General features: G+C 39.1%; 1 protein-coding gene across 2 annotated transcripts in view; it reads right to left on the reverse strand.

Moving 5' to 3' along the window:
* Positions 1–889: 889 nt before the first annotated feature.
* NMNAT (nicotinate/nicotinamide mononucleotide adenyltransferase) overlaps positions 890–22,081 on the reverse strand; it is a 112,560-nt gene continuing 91,368 nt past the window's right edge. Inside the window, exons 9-11 of one of the 2 annotated variants that reach the window (XM_089995775.1) lie at positions 4,916–4,974; positions 4,479–4,585; positions 890–1,159 (exon numbers count right to left, since the gene is read on the reverse strand). In XM_089995775.1, coding sequence (XP_089851901.1) covers positions 1,095–1,159; positions 4,479–4,585; positions 4,916–4,974 — 231 coding nt within the window. In that variant the 3' untranslated portion in view covers positions 890–1,094. Of the gene's footprint in view, positions 1,160–4,293; positions 4,586–4,915; positions 4,975–22,081 lie in introns of those variants that run through there. The other variant, XM_089995776.1, reaches the window with a different exon arrangement.

A 22,081-nucleotide genomic window follows, 5' to 3' on the forward strand; every position in this document is an offset into this window, starting at 1 on the left:
AAGGCCTAATGAGGCATCACAGTGGCTGGGGAATTGTCACAGTTGGGGATCAGGACCACTGAACAGTCAGTTGGACCTTGTCTGGCTCAGTAAAAGCTCCACATGCTGAAAGCTGTGAGCCCAAGTATCCTATTTCTCCTCGTTAAATCATTGCTGTCAAAAATAAACTCTCTCTATGTATATAGACAAAGAGAGAACCGAACATATTAGGCTCACTTTTCTCATTCTGCCCGTTAGGCCCCATAGTTTGAAGTGTTTTATGATAGATCTAAACTGTTAGACGGGTTTAGCATGCTCGATTTAGTGGGAATCAACTCTTGGATCATGTTTTTTTGACAAAAAAGTACGATTTTATGAGCTGGAAAAAACTGATGCCTTCATAGCCATTTTGGATCACCGAAAAACCCTGTATACAGGTCAGATTCCAGTGATCTAATAGCCGGTTCCCACTAAACAAAACTTATAGATCACATCTATGGTGTTAGATGTGAGAAAAAATGAAAAAAAAAAATACTATTTTTGAAGAGGCCTAAGGGAGGCAGAACGAGTATATATATATATATATATATATATATATATATATATATATATATATATATATATATATATGTGTGTGTGTGTGTGTGTGTGTGTGTGTGTGTGTGTGTGTGTGTACATCCTAGACTCTTGGAGCAAAGGCTGTCATCTCCATTGTTTAAGAGACATCACGCCATACATTCTTTGCTTATTTTGGAGAACCTGATTTCAAAATAATGTAGCCTATATTGGCTAGGCATGTCTTACATGAATATTGCCCTGTCAAGAGATGGTGGCACTGACAACTAATTCATTTGTTTTGCTCATGCTCTAGCGCCTGTGCAACTAAAGCTGTCAAACCATTACTCTCAAAATGGCCGAGATTTTGAAAATATCATCATATTATTGCAAAATATTAAAAAAACTTAGCATTCTTAATAAAATCCAGAGATATTCAAAATCTTATTTTAAATGCAATGTTATCATGATTATACAGTCGCTTTAAATGACAACAAATACAATAAAAAATAATTTTGAAAGGCAAGCTGGAGGGTTAGGCAGACACCACCAGCTATTATTCAAACGTACCACTGGGGTTTGAACCTGCAACATCCCACCACAACGAGTCGTGCACTGACAGCTCCTACCAACCACGCGGATCCCCCGTTAGCATAAAAAACAAAGTTTATCACAAGGAACATATCAGTACATTTGCCTAATTACTAAAACTTTAAACAACCATTCACACAGTAAAAGCCAACTTTTGGTAACCCCACCTATGAATGCCACCACATTGTGGATGAGAAAGGGCTAATGAAGGGCTGAGATTTAGTTACTTACAAAATGGAAACATGGTACTGGATTTTTGGTATTTTTTTTGAAATTTTGACTGCACAGATGTGATCTATATGCTTTGTTTTTATAGGAATCACTTCTTGTAGCATTTGATTCTAATGCATGGATAGGTTTTTATAAGGTTTCATAAATCAATTCCTAGAATTTTCATAAATTATTGAGGCTCCAAATACCTTTTTTTTAAACCAAAAAGCATGATTCAAGTGTCAATTTCTAGTAAATCAATCATGCTAAACACATTGATGGGGTCAGAATTTCGAAAAAAAATTGCCAAAAATCCATTAGCATGTTTCATTTAGCTTTGTTCCCATTTTGTAGGTTTTCATTTCCCTATTATGTATTATTAAAATTTTCACTAATATTATTTCTTTTGTATATTTTGATAGTCTTTTTTCTTATATATTTATTATATGGATTTACATTTGGTCATGCCGTCAACAGCTACAAATGATTTTTTTTTATTTTTTGCCATTTTTCATGAAACTACCCTTAAGTATGTGATCTATATGTTTAGGATTAGTAGAGATCGGCTCTTAGATTGTCTGATTATGACATGTAGATACGATTTTATGAGCCTTGAACAAACAGCAGCCTATAATGTGTAATATTTTCTCAACTCATAAAATCATATTTTCTCATCAAGAAAAACCCATCCAACAGCTGATCTCTAGCATTTGGTCCATGTTGAATCTATCTATTAAGTCCAATTGGGTCAACAAGACTGCTCTTATGAGCCAGTTTTTGTCAGATTTTTTTTTAAAGAACAGTTTTTGTCGGAATAGGTATTGAGTGGAGTGAAAAAGTAGACCCACACCCAAATCAAACATGAATAAAGTCTGGGTTATAGATAGCTTGAGCTTAGATCTAACGTTTATCACATACCCACATGGATCACAAAGTTCAGATTTAGCATAAAGTTGAACTTATACTCGTTTAAGGTAGGCATAAAATTTCTACCGTCGGCAAAAATGATGTATTTCTCAAAAAAAATTTACAATTTTCACTAGTCTCCCCATGTCCAAAATCGTAAATGTTGGGTATTAAAATGATCATTTTAACCTTCACATGTGCAGTCAGAGATATGCGAATTTTCTTTATGACATACTTTACTATTGATTTTCAATAAAAAAATGCAAAAAATTGCATGTTTTTTTTGTCCACCTAAGAAATCCAAAAAAAACAATAAAAAATGACAGATAGATCGCCACGTTAACTTTTCAAAGCCACCAAGATTGCCTTGATCTGATGAGCAATTTGAGAGAAACATCCTCTTGAAGATAGTTTTTTTAGATGTATCGCACCTTATAACTAAAAAGTAAATTCACACAATTGTTTTTGCAAACCTCTCTATCCTCACATAAAATATATGCTGATTTTCTCTTCTTCGAAAAAATATATGTGAATTTTCTTATCCTCACAAAAAATATATACAAACCTCCTCATCCTCGCATAAAATATATGCGGACCTCCTTATCCTCGCATAAAATATATGTGAACTTTCTTATCCTCGCAAAAAATATATGTGGACCCCTCATCTTCGCATAAAATATATGTGAACTTTCTTATCCTCACACAAAATATATGTAGATTTTCTTATCTTCGCACAAAACATATGCGACTTCCTTACCTTCACACAAAATATATGTAGAATTCATCATCCTCGCACAAAATATATGTAAACTTTTTAACCCTTACAAATATTGATCAATTTTCTCCTATATTTTATATGAACTTCATCATCCTTGCCTATATTTTATATAGACTTTACGAGGATTGCAAAAAAAATCGTACGGATTTTGATATAATACATACGAAAAGTCTATCTTTCAAAGAACATTTTTCCTCAACGGTTCGTTAGATCAAAGTGATCTTGACATCTTTGTCTTTTTTGTTGTTTTTCTAAATTTTTGGCACATGTAACCAGAAAATAGATAAAAAAAAGGCACAACAATGATTGTTCATCTCTTGTTTTATAAACTCATAAACGAGAACCCTAGAGTGATTTTCGATTCTGACTCAAAACAAAAAAGTTACAAGTCTATGTCTCAACTTTTCAACGAACATAAGTTTTCGATGTCAAATCTTAGAGATATAGATATGGAAACAGAATCTGTTCTACAAAAAACAATCACATTTGAAAGAAAAATTGCATAATAAAGTTTGAATGTGCAAAGGGTTAAAAAAGGCTTTTTAAAATCAGATAATTATGATTTTTGACATGAGAAAAATAATGAAAAATGTGCCATTTTTTTTGGAAAACGCATCATTTTGCCATACAATACAATCATTTTCCAAAATTTCTAATAGATAATGTTGAAGAACGTCTAGATCATGGCTAAGTAGCTCCACAGATTAGAACTATGCATATGTCTAAGTAGGGTTTAACCTATCCAAAAAAGTAAGGTTTAAACCAACTCTGAATCCGGTTGGGGGCACAAAAAGGTTTTTTCTAGGTTGATTCAGACACATTGTGAATAACCAATCCGGTCAGACAACACAGATCGGGTATGTGACAAACTAACACGTTGGTTCGAGTACATATTATGGAAATTGGATCAAAGGATATAAATCATTTAGGGTTGAAGAGCTGGATACTCTAATCGATCCATTTTTCAATTGGGTCTATCTTTTGGAGTTGACCTGACTCATTAACCTATACAAATCTTGGTTAACTACTGCATTAAAGATTTTTTTCTGGATAATCAGTACTTCAGTACACTGAAAAAGTTGACCACAGGGCACTTTTTTTTCCACAAAGAAAGGAGAAACCACCTCCGGAATAAGAGACCTGGTCACGCTGGACTAACCCTGCCAACCTATGGTAGCTTACCCCTCGCCCCCAGTGAGTCCACCTTGCAGCCTAGGCCCCATCCCACTATGCCAAACTCCTTGGTGCGACCACAAGGCACTTAAAAACCAAAATAATTAAATGTTCTCATTTATGCATTAGCACAATAATAGATATCTCTTACCATGGAGCCCTTTGCTCAAGAACATGGCACATGAGAGTGTGCACAAAAAGAACATGAACACAGCGACAAAAATATCTAAATATAGGCAGTCCTTGCTCATACAGGTTCCAGATAACAGAATTAGCTTTTCTTAACCTGTTTGTTTTTCTTCTGTGTTCACGTATAGCTGATATTGGTGAATGTAATCGATTACTTCATCTGCAGTCAGGTATTTTACAGAGAGCCCTCTTGATATGCATTCCCTGCAGAGTGTGAAATAACTCACACCATGTCAAACGTTAAGACCATCAATAGATCTGTATAGAGCAGGAAGCATGACAGGGTGACCATATATGACATTTACAGTGTTCAGCCCATCTGCATAATCACTATTTTTGAAATCCAGTAGTAGACAAAGCAAAGCCAGCTTGATATAGATTGCTTTCAAGTACAGAGGCCACATGAACCAATACGACTGTACATTTGATGGCTGGCAACTCTTTAGAGTGCCAAGCATGACAGACATGCTCTACTTAAATGTAGATGCAGGCATCACTCCTTCCATTGGCATGAATAACCAGAAAGAAATTTACCTTAATCTTGTTGAACTGATATGGTTGGGCACCAGCTCATCGACAACAACTATGTTATCCTGTGAAACAGGAACAATCGCTTAGCCAAAGTAACTTACTTTTAGATCATTAAAATAATCTCAGAAAATAAACTTCCTACTTGATATCCCTAGAGAGTTTGCCTTGTCATATGCCCATTCAAAATCAGATATTTTCCCATCATAAACAGATGAACAATTCACCATGATCATAGCTATGCATACAACTTACCAGGTTGTGGAGCTTCAAGGACAAGTTTTCATTTGGTAGGAATTAACCAAATGGTGGCCATAATGAGACCATTTTCATGCACACTTGCACAGTAAAGATCTTTCTCATGAAGACATTTATCACTCCAACCCACACCCATGTCTACTTATGCAACCTCGATCCAGAAGATACAGAAAAAAACTACGCTATTCTACTTCTATGCATGGAAATCAAAGGCTAACAAGAAAACAATGGAAATAGCAATTTAAAATTCAATTAAACAAAGAAAATAATCAAAGTTTTCATCCATCAACTACTCTAAATCCCACCACGTAACAAGTATTTATAGTTAAGAAAAACCTTAATCCTACTTTTGAATCTTGGATAGATCCAATGTCCAATAATGACTCCTAAACCAATAAATAAATAAAAACCTAATGAACTGGATCCTGGATCATCAATAATTCTCCAATTTCATCTTGCTCTTCCTTTTGGTGGATTGTCCTGTATCCGGATTCGCGGGTGCATCATCCTCCCTGTATTGAGAAAGATTAGTCTATGGTGAATCGAATGTAGCAGCATTGGCCTCGCCAAGCGTGAGTCTGCACAAAAGATCATCCCCATGGAAATAAATCATTTTTCTTCCAGCTCTGCATCTTCTCCCTTTTCTGCACTTTCCTTGTGTTCTTCGTGCTCTGCTAACTGGACCCACTTCTTTACAGTTGAACATTGTGCTGCAAAATGTCTGATTCCGTCACAACAGAATCACCTCTGCCAGCCCTCGCCTGCCTGCATGTGAGACCGAGTATTGTACACAGGCCCCAAATCCTCATGCCGTAGTGGTGGCTTCGAGTTCTGATTAGCGGCCGAAGCATCGTGGTGGTCTGAGTTTGTTCCCTGGGTTGGGAAAGCATCCTTGGGTCAAGATGTTTGTGCATCATTCTTCAATTTTAACTTGTCCTCCACATTCAAGGCATATTGGTATGCCTGAGCCACTGACAAAACTGGAATACAACTAAAATCATCAGAAATCAAAGATTGAAGGCCTCTTGTACTCCACTCCTCAAGCTCAGACGGTGGAAATCCTGTGTATTCAGTAACAGACCTCGATCCTTGCTGAAGCTGAAGGTATAGATTGTAGACCAGTTGGAAAAAATGGCACAGGACAAATTGATCATGCATAATTTGTTTCATTTGGTCCCACGTCCCTACACCTCCCAATCCCTGACCCTGTCGAGTCTGGAGCAAATCTGTCCACCATAGTGCCAAACTGCTGCATACAGGAGTTGTAGCTAGTGCCACTCTACAATGCTTGGGTACATGACGGCAATCCAAGTGCCACTCCATCGCTACACACCACTCAAAGAAAGCATTGGCATCAAGTCGACCCGTAAACTCTGATAGGTCAACCTTGATACCGTAAGTTTGTACTCAATCTGGATCGCATACAGGTCGTCACCCATTTGGATCTATGGGACACTGGACACAACTATCATCATAATGATCTAGAAGAGGATTTGTGTGTCTACTTCGATTTGCGTGTTAAGCAACTGTCGATCCACTACACGAACTGGATGTGCAAAATCATTCTAAACAGAAACACGAACACCTAGTTGCACAAACTGGATCTCACTAGGAACTAGATGTGGATCCAATAGCACGTGGACCTTGGGTTTGTGGGGGTCCAAGAGGAGGGATCAGGTTTACTAGGTGGGGGCATAGGTTGCATTGGGTTGGGTTGGGGCAGGTTTTGGAATGGGTTAGGTTGGATTTTGTTTTGGTTTGTGTTTGGATCTTGGGTTTGATTTAGGATTAGGTTGTTTGGGTAAGGGATTTGTGTTAAAATGTAACATATATAATAATTGTAGAAGTTAAGGCTCAGAGGATGCACAGAAAACGAGAAAGAGAAAAGAAAGAACTCGGTTTATCAATTTAGGTCTAATCTCCTTAAGTTTAAATAGAGATTAGCCAAGATAACAAAATTACATTAGAGTCCCTTATTATGTATAAAATACCAAAAGCAACCTTAAGACTAAATAAACTTTGCTTTAAAGTGGTCGACTTATCTTTAACACTCCCCCTCAAGCTGGAGCATAGATATCAATCAGGCTCAGCTTGTCACAACATTTTGAGAAACTGGGTCTGGCAAGAGGCTTTGTAAAAATATCTGCAACTTGATCCTCAGATATCACATGCTTGGTGAAGATATGTCTAGCTTGAACAATATCTCTTATATAGTGACAATCAACTTCAATATGTTTTGTCCTCTCATGAAATACAGGATTATTGGCTATATATGTAGCTGCCTTGTTATCACACATCATCACCATAGGCGATGAAACCTTCACTTGAACATCAGCCAATACAGTTTGAACTCACATTAATTCAGTTGTTGTTTGGGCCATAGCCCTATATTATGATTCGGCACTCGATCTAGCAACCACGGTTTGCTTCTTGCTTCTCCAAGAGATTAGGTTACCTCCCACAAATACACAGAATCCTGTGGTAGATTTTCTATCCTCTACAGACCCAGCATAATCAGCATCAGAATAAGCAACTACCTCCAAGGTATCCCCTTTCTTGAATAATAACCCTTTTTCAAGAGAAGATTTTAAGTACCTGAGTATCATCATTGTAGCATTCCAGTGTATCTTTATCGGTTTGTCCATGAATTGGCTAACCTTGCTTACAGCCAGAGCAATATCAGGTCTAGTAACTGTCACATACAGTAACCTTCCAACCAACGAGCGATACTTCATGCTATCGACGGGTTTTGACCCCTCATCCAATAAATGAACTTTGTGATCCATGGGAATATTTGCGGGTTTAGCTCCCAACATTCCTGTCTCTTTTAATAGATCAAGCACATACTTCTGTTGAGACAAAACCACTTTCTCACTACTCCTGGCCACTTCTATGCCCAGAAAGTATCTAAGTGGACCAAGGTCTTTGGTAACAAAATGTTTTTGAAGATGAGCCATTGTAGTTGTAATCTCTTTCATGTTATCTCCTGTAAGGATGATGTCATCCATATATACCACCATAACGACTAGGCCTGAGTTAGTTTTCTTAATAAATAATGAGTGGTCTGACGCTGACCTATCAAAACCGAACTTTGACATCACATCAAACAACTTTTGAAACCATGCACGAGGACTTTGCTTCAGCCCATATATCGCCTTTCTTAATCTGCACACCTTCTGACACTCTCCCTCAACCTCGAACGCAGGAGGTTGTTGCATGTATATTGTCTAAGACAGATCCTCATATAGGAAGGCATTTTTCGCATTTAGTTGACACAAACTCCATCCATGGTGAACAACTACCGAGAGAATAAGACGGATGGTTGTCATCCGCGCGACAGAAGAAAATGTCTCAAAGAAATCAACACCATATGTCTGAGTATAACCTTTTGCTACTAACCTAGCCTTATATCTTTCAATTGAACCATCTGAGTTGTACTTAATGGTATATACCCATTTGCATCCAACGATGTCCGCATCCACTGGGGGATCAACAAGGTCCCATGTCTGTTGAGATAGTAAAGCGTCTATTTCATCTTGCATAGCCTGCTTCCACCTGCTATCGAGAACGGCTGTTTGATAACTCAGATGAATAGTTTCTGCAGATAAGGCCGAGATAAATGCTTTCATCTAATTACCAATTCTAGCATCTGACACAAACTGAGATATAGGATATAAGGTACATTGTCGTGTCCCCTTTCGTAGAGCTATTGGCCTGTTATCATCAACATGAATGTTATTGCTATCAGGAACACTTACCTCAGGAGAAGAAGAGGATAGAGGCTCTGGAGGAGGTGGAGGTCTACGGGCATATACCAATGGAGGATTGTGAAACCGTGGAGTTGAAGGTGGAGTTGGATTCGGTAATGGGGGCACCGATTCCAAAGGAAAAGGAGGAACATGAAGAGGAGAGGAGTCATCTTAATCGGTTTGCAACTGAGCACCACTACTGGAATAATATGGAATAAACTCCAAGAAAGATACATCCGCATTGACATACTCCCAACGGGAAATCGGATCATAACATCGATACCCCTTTTGATTCTTTAGATAGCCTATAAACATACACTTAGTGGCTTGAGTGGCTAATTTATCACGATCAGGTCCGAGTCTGTGCACAAAACAAACGCACCTAAATACCTTGGGCGAAAGAGAGAAGAGAGATACATTAGGATACAGGATTTGCAAAGGAATTTGGTCTTCCACGGATGATGAAGGCATGCGGTTGATCAAATAACAAGTTGTGATAACCGCATCACCCCAATATAAAGCAGGAACATTGGATTGAATCATAAGGGTGCGGGTGCCTATGTTTTCGCTCAGCCACCCCATTTTGTTGGGAAGTATAGGCACAAGTGGTTTGGGGTTGAATGACATGGTCTCGATAAAATTGCAATAGAGCTTTGGTTTTAAACTCAAGAGCATTATCAGTGTGAATAATCTTGACAACAGATTCAAACTGAGTTTTTATTTTAATAACTAATGATTTAAGGATACTAGGAACTTCAAATCTTTCTTTTATTAAAAACACACAAGACAACTTAGAAAAATCATCAACAATAACAAGGTAATAACGACATTGGGTCCTGGTAGGAATTTTACTGGGACCCCATACATCCGCATGAAGAAGTTCAAAAACCTTATGACTGGACTGACTCTGACTAGAAGGAAATGAACTCCGATGATGCTTGCCCAACTGACATGCTTCACACTGGAATGATATAGTAGACGGAATTTGAGGAATGACACGATGAAGCTTCGACAATGAAGGATGTCTGAGACGACGATGCCACTGAACACGACTCGAGGAAGAATCGACTGCAGCATAAATGTTTCTCACAGAGTGATGTAGATAGTAGACTCCATTTTCTTTATAGCCTCCACCAATCTTCTTCCCCATCAGTAAATCCCAGAGTTACCGGAAGCGCCTAGGGTAATGAGGAAGCGCGCTTCCCTGATACGCGCTTCGGAAGCGCAAAATGTCGCGCTTCCGAAACGCGTGGGGAAGTGTCCCCCTTTTTTGGGAAGTGTGCTTTCCTTTTATGGGAAGCACATTTCTCATTTATGAGAAGCGCGCTTCCCCCACGCTTCCCCGTTTTTTTCATTTTTTCGCTTTCGGTTCGCTTCCTAGGTCGCTTCCGAGACGGATCGTAATTTTCTTCTAAGTGGTCTCACGCTTCCCCGCTTCCTACATTTTTTAAAGTGCCTCGCTTCCCGCTCCTGCTTCCTCAACTGGCAACTCTGGTAAATCCTGAAAATGACAGCACATAGGATCAAATATCACTCTACAATTTAGCTCTTTTGTAAGGCAACTCACTGATAATAAACTTTGAGGAAATGAAGGAGCATGAAAAACATTTTTCAACTGCAAGGAAGAGGATATAGAGACATTTCCTTGACCAATAACCGGGGAAAAACTCTCATCAGCTAATGAGGCTCCCCGATGTGCAGTAATAGCCTTTAGATCTGAAAAATTTTGAGAGTTTCCACATAGATGTCTAGATGCACCAGAGTCAATAATCCACTTACTATCATAGGGAGAAAGATGGTCTCCAGTAGAGTAGGCCACACCAGCAACAGGAGAAGAGGAACTTGAAGGACGATGAGAAACCAGCTCCTCATATTTTGCACGGCTAAGAGTGATAGATTCACTAGGAGAATTGGTTTCACACTCCACCTCTAGTTTTGTAACATTAGCTTTTGGAACATTTGGCTTTAATGGAGAAAAACCTGGTCGTCCATGTTTATCCCAGTAGCGATCTTCTAAATGACCTGATTTTCCACAATAGGTACATTGGAGTTTGCCTCTACCTCTCATACCTCTTCCACGACCTCTGCCTCTAACATGCATAGTATTTCCTCATATAAGAGATATGGTTCAAGCTGGTCATATCTCTACCAAATATCTAAAGTCGGAGGACCAAGTTGCAGATATGTTTACAAAGCCTCTTGCTAGACCAAATTTCTCAAAATGTTGTGACAAGCTGAGCATGATTGATATCTATGCTCCAGCTTGAGGGGGAGTGTTGAAGATTAAGAGGTTTTAAGTTTAGGTTTTCCTAGACTAGAGGTTATTTGTTATTTTTGTTTAATGAGGGACTTATATGTAATTTCTTCTTTTTGGCCTCTCTCTATTTAACATAGAGATTAGCCCTAATATCATTAACGAGTTCTCTTATTGTGCAGTCGTCTCTCTCTCTCTTCCTCTCTCTCTCTCCCTCTCTCTCCACCTAGGTTTCGGTGCATCACTTCTACCTTCTACACTATTCATGATCCATGACATAACAATGTCATTATCTTCGTACCAAGTATTATATTTTCCTGTTTTATCATCAGGTCCTGATTCCAACAGTATATGTTTTCTACGATGTCCAGACACCGACATCATAAAAGTTCTAGACCACCGTGCATAATTAGTTTCATTTAATTTCACAGAAGAACCATAGGAGAAAGGATTTGCAAAGGCTTTATATTCCCTAATAACCTCATTCTTGAAATCAGATTTCGAGACGTCACCCATATTGATACCACTTCCTCAGTAGTCACCACTAATAGTGTTGCTGCAATAAACTTCCACACTGTGCAAATCCACTACTATAATAAGTTTTCCCCACGACAATAGATCTGCAATCAGATCTGAACCAACCAGAATTAAAAAAAGACTATTGAAGATAACATGTTCTTCACAACAACCATTTATGAGTGAACCAAAAATAGAAGTATGTAGTTCCACGACTGAACAGGATATCTAGTCTTCACCACACTCAGCAGATCTATAAAAAGATCCAAAAAAAAAAACACGACAATTTAATATAGAGTAACAGAGGTACGCAGGTCCATGACAGAAATTTTAAATCTTCACCACACTGATCTGTGATCAGATCTCTGAAAAAGTTGCAGATTCACGACTATTTAATGTGAATATTCTTCACACCAACCAGATTTGAACGAACCCAACCAAAATATACATGTCCACGACTGAAAAAAATATATTTAATCCCCACTACATTCAGATTTTTTATTAGATCTGAAATACCCAAAGCCTACGGTCTTCAGAAACTCCACGATACCAAAAAAAAATTACCGTCACCCCCTTTACGGCTTCAGCACAGAACCCATACTTGTATCCATTCAGTTTGGTCGACAGAGACCCATAACACACGGAACTTTTAGATCTGATTACAGATCTGAGTCATGACTTTTGTCAGATCTCATATCTGTTATCAGATCTGTACCACTCGAGAAAGGAAAAGAACGACACACCTTTTTCTTGATCTTTTCACATGAACCTTTTTTTTCGATCTTCTTCACGTGAACTAAAACCCTTCACTCGAACTTTGACGCAGAACTTGAGATCACCCTCCCCAGATCGATGGCTCTGATACCATGTAGAAGTTAAGGCTCAGAGGATGCACAAAAAACGAGAAAGAGAAAAGAAAGAACTCGGTTTATCAATTTAGGTTTAATCTCCTTAAGTTTAAATAGAGATTAGCCAAGATAACAAAATTACATTAAAGTCCCTTATTATGTATAAAATACCAAAAGCAACCTTAAGACTAAATAAACTTTGCTTTAAAGTGGTCGACTTATCTTTAACAATAATAATAATAATATATTATATTATTATTATATATTTTTTATTTTTATTTTATTTTCTTTCCTTTTTATTTTTTGTCTTATTATCTAGTTCATTGTGAACTAGATTTTATAATCTAGTCAAGTCCCAACTCGGACTTGATTAGAATATAGTCGGTGGACCTAGTCCAATATCCAACGGCTATATTTAGAACCGTTGGATTAGGTCCAACGACTCCTAAGGAGATCTCTCCTTTATCCCTCTCCCATTTTGTATAAATAGGGGTGATCCCCGTCAATAATGTACCACTGTTTTTTAAGCATTTCTTGTGAATAAATAAAGATTTATTATTTTATTGTGTTCTTTCAATTTTACCCTTTTATGGGTTGTGTACGAGGTGTCTCCAATAAACACTCCTTGAAGGTTTCTCATGCTTTTGTGGAAGACCACCATTTCATTACAATTTGGTTATCAATATTTACATGCACCGTTGGACCTTGGAATTGGTTTGGATCCAAATGTAATGAAGTATGCAAAATTACAAAACAAAGTGCACAATGTGCATACACAAGTCCAACTAAGGAACAATACAAGAGCACTACACAAACACAAAGTGCATACAAACATCAAATAGTTAAAAAGTACACAAGAACATAAAAATATACATCTTATTGAGCATGAATGCTTAAGAGAAGCATTGAACACAAGAAGGGGGATTATGTAATGACCCTAACTCATACCTAAGAAAAAGTGTAGAATTTTTTATTTTTAATCAATTGCAAAAATCTTCCCAGAGACCCGAGGCCTTTATAGTTCCACCACAACTAGGAAACTCGACACACCATAAGGGATCTTACACTCCATCTTTCAATCCAAACCCAAACTGAATCAACTTTATTAATTAAAAAATGATAGAGACATGAGACAAATAAATAAGAACATCAGGGTGCAAAAAGGAAAATAAAAAAAGCCCTGTTGTCCATAGAAGTCTGTCAAGCAGTCATGTGATCCCCTCTTAGCTCCTCTCATGAGCAAGTCACCTCACTGGACATATGAGGCTACGAAAAACACCAAAAGTAGGGTGTTAGAATCTAAAGAATTTTGTTTACGGATCTCTCTAACGAAACAAATAAGTATAAAGAATACAGATAAAATTCATGCAATAATTTAAAGGGACATTACTAGAACAATTTAAATAATTTCATTTAAGCAATAAAAACATTAAGCATGCAATAGGATGCAATATCATAATATCAATGATGCATCATAAGTAAGAAAACGAGTAAATATGCATGATGTCAGTGCACATGCACGAGTAAATATGCATGATGTCAGTGCACATGCATGATGTCAGTGCACATGCATGAATACAGATAAAATTTATGCAATAATTTAAAGGGACATTACTAGAACAATTTAAATAATTTCATTTAAGCAATAAAAACATTAAGCATGCAATAGGATGCAATATCATAATATCAATGATGCATCATAAGTAAGAAAACGAGTAAATATGCATGATGTCAGTGCACATGCATGAGTAAATTATTATCTTTATCAAGTCCTCTTATTATATGCATGTCCCTATTAGGATGAACACATTTAAGTTTCTCTTTTTATTACCGTTGTCCGCGGATACACCAAACGGGTAAAAATTTTTTAGATCAAATAGGGTTCACAGGATAACTTAGCACACAAGTTGTATTTTACTACTGAGATTCAAACTTAGCCCTCCACCGAAACAGCCTTCGAAACATTAGACCACTCATCTAATATCGGGACACCAAGGACCACCCATCTACAAGTGCCACTTTTTTTGGTATACCAAAACAACAGTTGTGTCTACACACCACCCCCAAGCAAAGTGGCAAAAACTCCCTAAAACCGTGGCCAGGAGAAAGAACCTCAATATCGGGTTCAAGGGCAACAACAACGCATGCAGAGTTTTTGTATCTTTTTATTTTTTTCTAAAACCGCAACTCCAAGAGTCTCATACTCCCGACGAAACATCTCAGAATATATATTACACTGTTCCTTTTCTTTAAGTTGTTATTAATAGTTGTTTCATTAATTTGCAATTCATAAACAAATTCGCATATGCGAGGCTCATCACGAGACTCTAGCCCGTGGAAAAATGCAGAACAGTACAATTAAAACCACAATAACCAATATGACTTTTGAAATGCATAAACAAGTAAAGCAAGAAGCATACCGATTCAAGTGTAACGCCCCAAAAATTTAACCTTAATTATAGTTCAAATATTAAAATTTCGAGACCAATTTTTTTTTTATAAGTATAAGTAAATCAGATCTTATAATGCGAAAACGATTTTTAAAAAAGGTTAAGACTTTGGACGCGGTTACACTAAAGATAACAATCAAATCAAAATATACGGGATATATACATTTCAAACCACATACAATATAAGACTGAAATATGAAGAGTTTTAATTTCATTTCAAATTAGAGTATGAAAACAATACTTCATTCTCTACATGATCAAGTACTTAAAACGAAAAGATCATGAATACCAAGATCGCAAGGTAAGAGTGGAATCTCGAGGATGCCGCTCGACGAGCCCTTCGCTCCATAAGCTGAAACCAGTTGATGGTGCTTAGTACTTTTCCGAAATGACTCTCCAAATTTTAAGATCCATGGATTGTAGGAATATTGTCAGTCTTACTTTCCAATAGTCATAGTTTGTTCCGTCAAAGAAAGGAGGATGAACTGAAGAGCATCCTTCTTTGTGCTGAGAAGACGATGTTGTTGCCATGCTAGATGATGGTAAGATCAAAAGATAACAAATCTTGCTCTGATACCAAATTAAAGTATTGTAGGATCGATACAACGAGCATTAGAGAGGGGGTGAATAGTGCTTTTAATATTCGTCTTTGAAATTTTAAGGAATTTGAATACTGCAAAGCAATCACACACAAAGAACACAAGAATTTTATCATGGTTCGATCTTTCAGACCTACATCCAGTCCCCAAGCAAAACCCGCTTGAGATTTCCACTATCACACTTGTGTCACCATGAGATCAAACAGACCAAAATCGGTCCCACTTTCAGCAACAACTCTGCTGAAAGCAAACTTCTCCTTTAAACCAAGGAGACTGTCATTTTACAGAAAAATTGAAATAACCAACTTACAATCAACCTACGAACCTTTCTTATGAATGCAAATGGAGTGGAATAGGCTTCTAAGGCTACTGAAATATTCAAATCACGATTTCACTAACTCACAAAAAGAATTGAAGTGAAAAACTAGAGTGAAAATACTCAGTGAGTGAGAAAACGAATACTTGAATGAATAGGAGTGAAAAACAAAGAATTTGATGTTTCTCTTGATAATTTTGTGTGTAGATCTCATTCTTATTTATAGCTAAAGAATTCAAGATGTTGGTGGTACGAAAGGGTGTCAAACTGAGGTTTTTGAACAGTCAAAAACGTTTAAAAAATGAAAGAACACAACTTCTAAAAGTTTCAAAAAACATCTATATTAGTCTACTAGAATAGTTATTAGTCGACTGAAATCAAATATTAGCAGACTGAGTGTTACCGTCGGTCGACTACTGTATCTAGCCGAACAGTTTTGAATTCTGGATTTTGAAACTTAGTCGACTAAAGAAAAGTTAGTCTATTGATGATTAATCATCAGTAGACTGAAAAAAAACTTTCAGTCGACTGCTAAATTTTTTCAGAAATCGAACATTCTGTCCAGTCGACTAAGAAAACCTTCAGTCAACTGTTGTTAAACTTTCTAGAAATCAAACTGTCGAGTCAGTCGACTAATCAAAAAGTTGACATTTTGCTTTGAAAAACTGGTGCGAAAAAATTGATCGACTGATGAGTCTATTGGTCGACCGATAACCTGAAAATGTGCGTAAAGAGATTTCTAAAATGATTTTTGCCAAGGATTCTTTTAGAAAAGTTTTTCTTAAGTATTTTTAGGTGAAATGCAAGTAAGATATGCAATAAAGTAAGGCTCTTACAAGAATCTAAGACTTTTAAAGAAATTTACATTTGCACACTTGTCTTCATAGATTCTTCGACGAATTCTTCAATTCTTTTCATCTTTCTTCATTGCCTTAGCTGAAATTCAGTTGTTCCAGTTGTTCATCATCAAAATCTTGTACTTGATTTATCGTGTACAACTTCCTTGTCTTAACAAAAAGAACATGCATAAAGTCACCAATAATCATAAAGGTGTTAAAATCCCCAAAATAAATATATATACTTTGAATGAACACATACACAAATCCACCAAGGCACATACACTAGAGCATAATAAATATATTTTTGTATTAAACAATAACAATACCATAAATAGCACAAGAATAAATTGCTTATGAGTTAATGCCAAAACACAAACACAAGGGCCATTCAAGCATATACAAGAGCCAATAAAACAATATTTCATTAAAAGAAAATTCACAAAATCTAATTCTAATTGATTTAGAAAAACATATTTTACATACCTGAGAAATAACCATAATATTTCAAACAAATTTTGAAAAATATATATCATAAATACCTTTTAAAGATTAAACAAGAGATACATACCGAAATTCGAGAGCTTCAAGTCCAAGCTATATATCAATCCAAATTTTCCTTTTAAAGCACAAACTTGAACAAGATATCAAGATCAAGAATCCCTTGCTCTGATACCATGTAATGAAGTATGTGGAATTATAAAACAAAGTGCACAATGTGGATACACAAGTCCAACTAAAGAACAATACAAGAGAACTAAGGCACTACACAAGCACTAAGTGCATAAGAAATAATACAAGAGCACTAAGGCACTACACAAGCACTAAGTGCATACAAGACATCAAATAGTCAAAAAGAGAAACACAAGAACATAAAAAAATATACTTCTTATTGAGCAAAAATGCTTAAGAGAAGCATTGGATACAAGGAGGATTAGCCTTTTTATATAGACAAAAGAGAGAACTAGAGCCCTTGGGACCACCCCCCAACGGCTATAAATATAGCAGTTGGGGAGGTCCCAATGGCTCTAGGAGATAAGAACAATAATGCCCTTAGATCAAATAAAAAAGACAAAAAGAAAATAAAAAAGAAAGACTAATGTAAAACCCACGTAAAAAAAAAAAATCGGACCGGGTCGGTCCCGACCCGGGCTCGTACTCGTTAGGGTTTTAAAACTCGACGCAAGGGCGAGGGTTTTTAAGAAAAAGCCTCTCCCCTGTGCGTCGCGACCCACCTGTGTTGCTCTCCCCCCTTCGACCAGATAAGGGAAACCCTTGAGGGTTTCCCCGTTTATCACCTCCCCCGTGCCTTTAAGAGCACGTAAGGGGAGGGGGACGCCTCACCTCCCTGCATTCCTCCTCCCCTCTCTCTCGAGTCTCCTCTCTACTGCTCTTGTTCCCTGCGCACGACAGCAACGCCGACGCCGTCGTTCCTCTCCCAGGTACGCCCCTCCCTTCTTCTCTTCTTCTTCCTCTGTTGCTAGAAGGCCGGCAAGAGGCCGTCGGCCCCCTGTCGTGCCTCTCCCTCCTTCTCCCTCTCTCTGTCGTCTCGCCGGGAGGCCGGCAGGAGGCTGATGGCCCCTGTCGTGCCCTCCCTCTTTCCCCTCTCCCTGAGGGCTTGTCGAAAGGCCGACAGGCGACCCACAGCCCCTGTTGTGCCCTCCCACTCCCTCTGTTGTCTCGCTGGGAGGACGGCAGAAGGTCGGCGGCCCCTGCTGCGCCCTCCCACTCCCTTTGTGTCTGTCGAAGGGTTGGCAGGTGGCCGACGGCCCCCCCTGTCGTCCCCCTCTCTCTCTCTCTTGAGGTTTGCCAGAGAGCCGGCAAGGGGCCAGTGGCCCCTGCGGCACCTTCCCTCTCCTATGGGTTAGCGAAGGGCCAACGGGAGGTCGACAGTCCCCCTGTCGTGCCTTCCTCCCTCTCTCTGTGTACGGGAAGGGTCCGGCAGGTGGCCCCTGCCGCCCCTCCCACCCACGTTTGGGGCCTGCCTGAGGGTCGACAGGTGGTGGCGGCCCCTGCCGCCCTTGCCCCCCCTCTGTTGCCTGCCAGGGGGTCGGCAGGTGGCCTGTAGGGATGGTAGTGGGGCGGGGCGGGGGACAAGGTCTCCACCCCCGCCACGCCTTAAGATTTTATCCTCCACCCCCGCCTCCATCCCCGGCAGGGAATGGATTTTATCCTCTATCCCCGCCTTCAGCCATGTTTCATGTCCTCCATCCCCGGTTCAAACGGGGATGAGGCGGGGCGGGGCGGGGCGAGGATATTGCGGGGAAAAGTGGTCAGGGCGGGGATCGTGGTGGAGACGGGCGGGGTGGGGAAAAGTGCACGTCCATCCCCGCCTCCACCCCCGGACGAGGATGGATTTTAACCTTCGTCCCTGCCTCCATCCCCATTTCATACCCTTCATCCCCGGTCCAAACGGGGCGAGGCGGGGCGGGGCCCCGCTTTCCCCCGGTCCACTGCCATCCCTAGTGGCCGGTGGCTCCTGCCGCCCTTGGTCTCTCTCTCTGTTGGGCGTCAGAGGTCTGACAGGGGGGTTGGCGGCCTTTGTCGTTCCCTCCCCTCTCCCTCGCTTTGATGTTTGCGACAGGCAGGGGCAAGACCCTGCTGCCTCTCTATTCCGACAGGTAGGGGCGATGCCCCTGTTGCCCTTCTATTCCTGCAGGCAGGGGCAAGGCCCCTGCTGTCTCTCTGTTTTCGAATGGCAGGGGGCTCGCCCCTACCACCCTCCTGTTCTAGCAAGCAAGACTGGCACTCCCTGCCTGACTCCCCTTTTAGTGGAACCAAATGGGTTTTCGCTTGTGCTATTTGGTAAAGCTGTTAGAGCACGTAACCACGTCCAAAACCCTATGGTGTCGAATGCCGGATTGGGATCAACCCCAACTCAGCCAACGCTTGCGATGTGTCGATAATCACGTTTTGTTTGGTTGCAGTTTGTACGACAAATCGCTCTCTGGCTTCGCAGCCCGAGCCTCATATCATCTACACTTGTAGGCGCAAGCAACTACACAGCATCCCGAGGTAGGGGAAAGTCGCACGAGGATTTTGGATGAATGAAATAAAGTATAAGAATTCTGAGATAGAATAATTTATTTTGCATACATGCTTACATGTAGAACAATATAACTTGTGATTACCTGTTTTGTGTTCTCTTGTTCCTACTCTTCAAAAATTACATTCTTGATTTATACTGTATGAGTAGACTCATTTCTACAGTAATTCTTATTATTGTGTTTCTATACTTGCTCACTGTTGTGATTTTATTGTAGATGCCTTGATTTTATTCACTTATTATTGTGTTTCTACAGTAATTCTTATTAGTCGCACGAGGGAAATATTCGTTGAAGGAAAGAGACGAGGCAATATGTATGTCTTTGAAGAAGCTCCATGTCATGTTGTCCGCCCTGCTCATCTGAATTCGAAGCCTTCATTAGAGTCGTGTTCATCCTCTTCTGTCAGTCTTTTTAGTATCTCTGAATGTAATAAGTTATTCTTATGGCATAGTCGGTTAGGACATTGTGTGAGTCATTTTATTGAGAAACTTGTCTCTAATCATTCCAAAAGAAAGTCTCAATGGGGATGAGAGCAGTCATAAATGCTCCAATTGTCTTTCATGCAAGAGTCATGTATTGCCTTTCCATTCCATTAATAAGAGAGTTTCAAAACCTTTTGAAATTATTTGTTCTGATGTACAAGGACCTGCCCCAATTGTCTCTGAATCTGGGAGCAGATACTATCTAATCTTTGTTGATAGTTATTCTCGATACACTTGGATATATTTCATAAAGAATAAGTCGGAAGTCTTCTCTTTGTTTCAAAATTTTCTTTCCTTTGTCAAAAATCAATTTTCTGAGTCCATTCAATTTTTTCAATGTGATGGAGGTGGGGAATTCTCATCCCGTGATTTTTTTTTCTTCGAAATAACGGAATAGGAAGAAGGGTGTCCTGCCCTCACACTTCTCAACAAAATGGGATTGTTGAACGAAAACAGACATATCGTTGAAAGTGCCATGAGTATGCTTCATGACAGTAATCTTCCTATCAACCTATGGACAAAAGCCTTTCATTCTACCGTGCATGTGATAAATAGACTGCCCATGGTTGTTCTGGAGAATAAGTCTCCTTATCACTGTCTTTTTGGAGCTCATCCCAGTTATCATGATATGCGTGTTTTTGGATGTGTTTGCTATGTGCATATTGATCAGTCCCTAAGAAACAAGTTTCAAGACAACGCCCAGAAGTATAGGTTTGTGGGATATGCAGATGACTACAAAGGATATAGGTGTTATGATCCCACCAACAAACGTATCAGAATCTCAAGAAATGTTGTCTTTGATGAACAAAATTTTGATGACGGAGCTGATGCAACGAATATGCCAACTGAAGTTTATTATCCTTGGTTGAGTTCAGAACTTTTTGCTAACTCCAATGAAGCATGTTCCTCAGATTGCATGCAGCAAGGAGAAGAGATGTTTAAGAACACTGGGACGTCGGGATCACAGAATGCAGAGGAAGTGTCAGGCAGATACAAAGGCATTGTCTATTCTAGACAGAGACCGACAACATCAAGCCATTCAGATCATGTCTCAGTCGGCAATCTGACTCCTTCTCATACTCTTGAGGTCAGAAAATCAAACTGCATACGACATCCCATTGACAGGTGGGTTAGTTATAACAACTTCTCCTTGGATCTTCAACTCTTTTTAACTGCCCTCAATAAGGAAGATGAGCCCATCATGTATTACCAGGCAGCCACTTCTACCAAGTGGGGAATGATGAAATGCAAGCCTTGCATGAATGTGGAACTTAGGAAGTTATTCCCAGACCACCTGACAAAAATGTTGTCGGATGTAAATGGGTCTACAAAATAAAGTACAAGCCGGATGGAACCATTGAACGATACAAGGCAAGGCTTGCGGCAAAAGGATTCACTCAAGAAGCAGGGCAAGACTATGATGAGACCTTTAGTCCGGTTGTAAGAATGGAAACAATTTGAATTATTATTTCTCTGACTGTTGAACATGGATGGAAGTTGAATCAGCTTGATGTGAAAAATGCATTCTTGCATGAGGACTTGAAGGAAGAAGTATACATGGAGCAACCCCCTGGATATCAAGAACAAAATTGTAAAACTCATGTGTGCAGGTTAAAAAGATCTATCTATGGTCTAAAGCAAGCATCTCGTTCATGGTTTGATAGCTTCTCGCTAGAGATTCAGAAACATGGATTTTCACGTTCCATGCTGGACCACTCATTATTTATTTTTAGAAGTCAGACTGTGACCACTTTGTTATTAATTTATGTCGATGATATTGTCATCACAGGAAACTCTGCGGCCCACATCCAAGAAGT

The sequence above is a fragment of the Nuphar pumila genome, chromosome 2 (assembly GCF_984573655.1).
Source record: "Nuphar pumila chromosome 2, dmNupPumi1.hap1.1, whole genome shotgun sequence".
Classification (NCBI taxonomy): domain Eukaryota; kingdom Viridiplantae; phylum Streptophyta; class Magnoliopsida; order Nymphaeales; family Nymphaeaceae; genus Nuphar; species Nuphar pumila.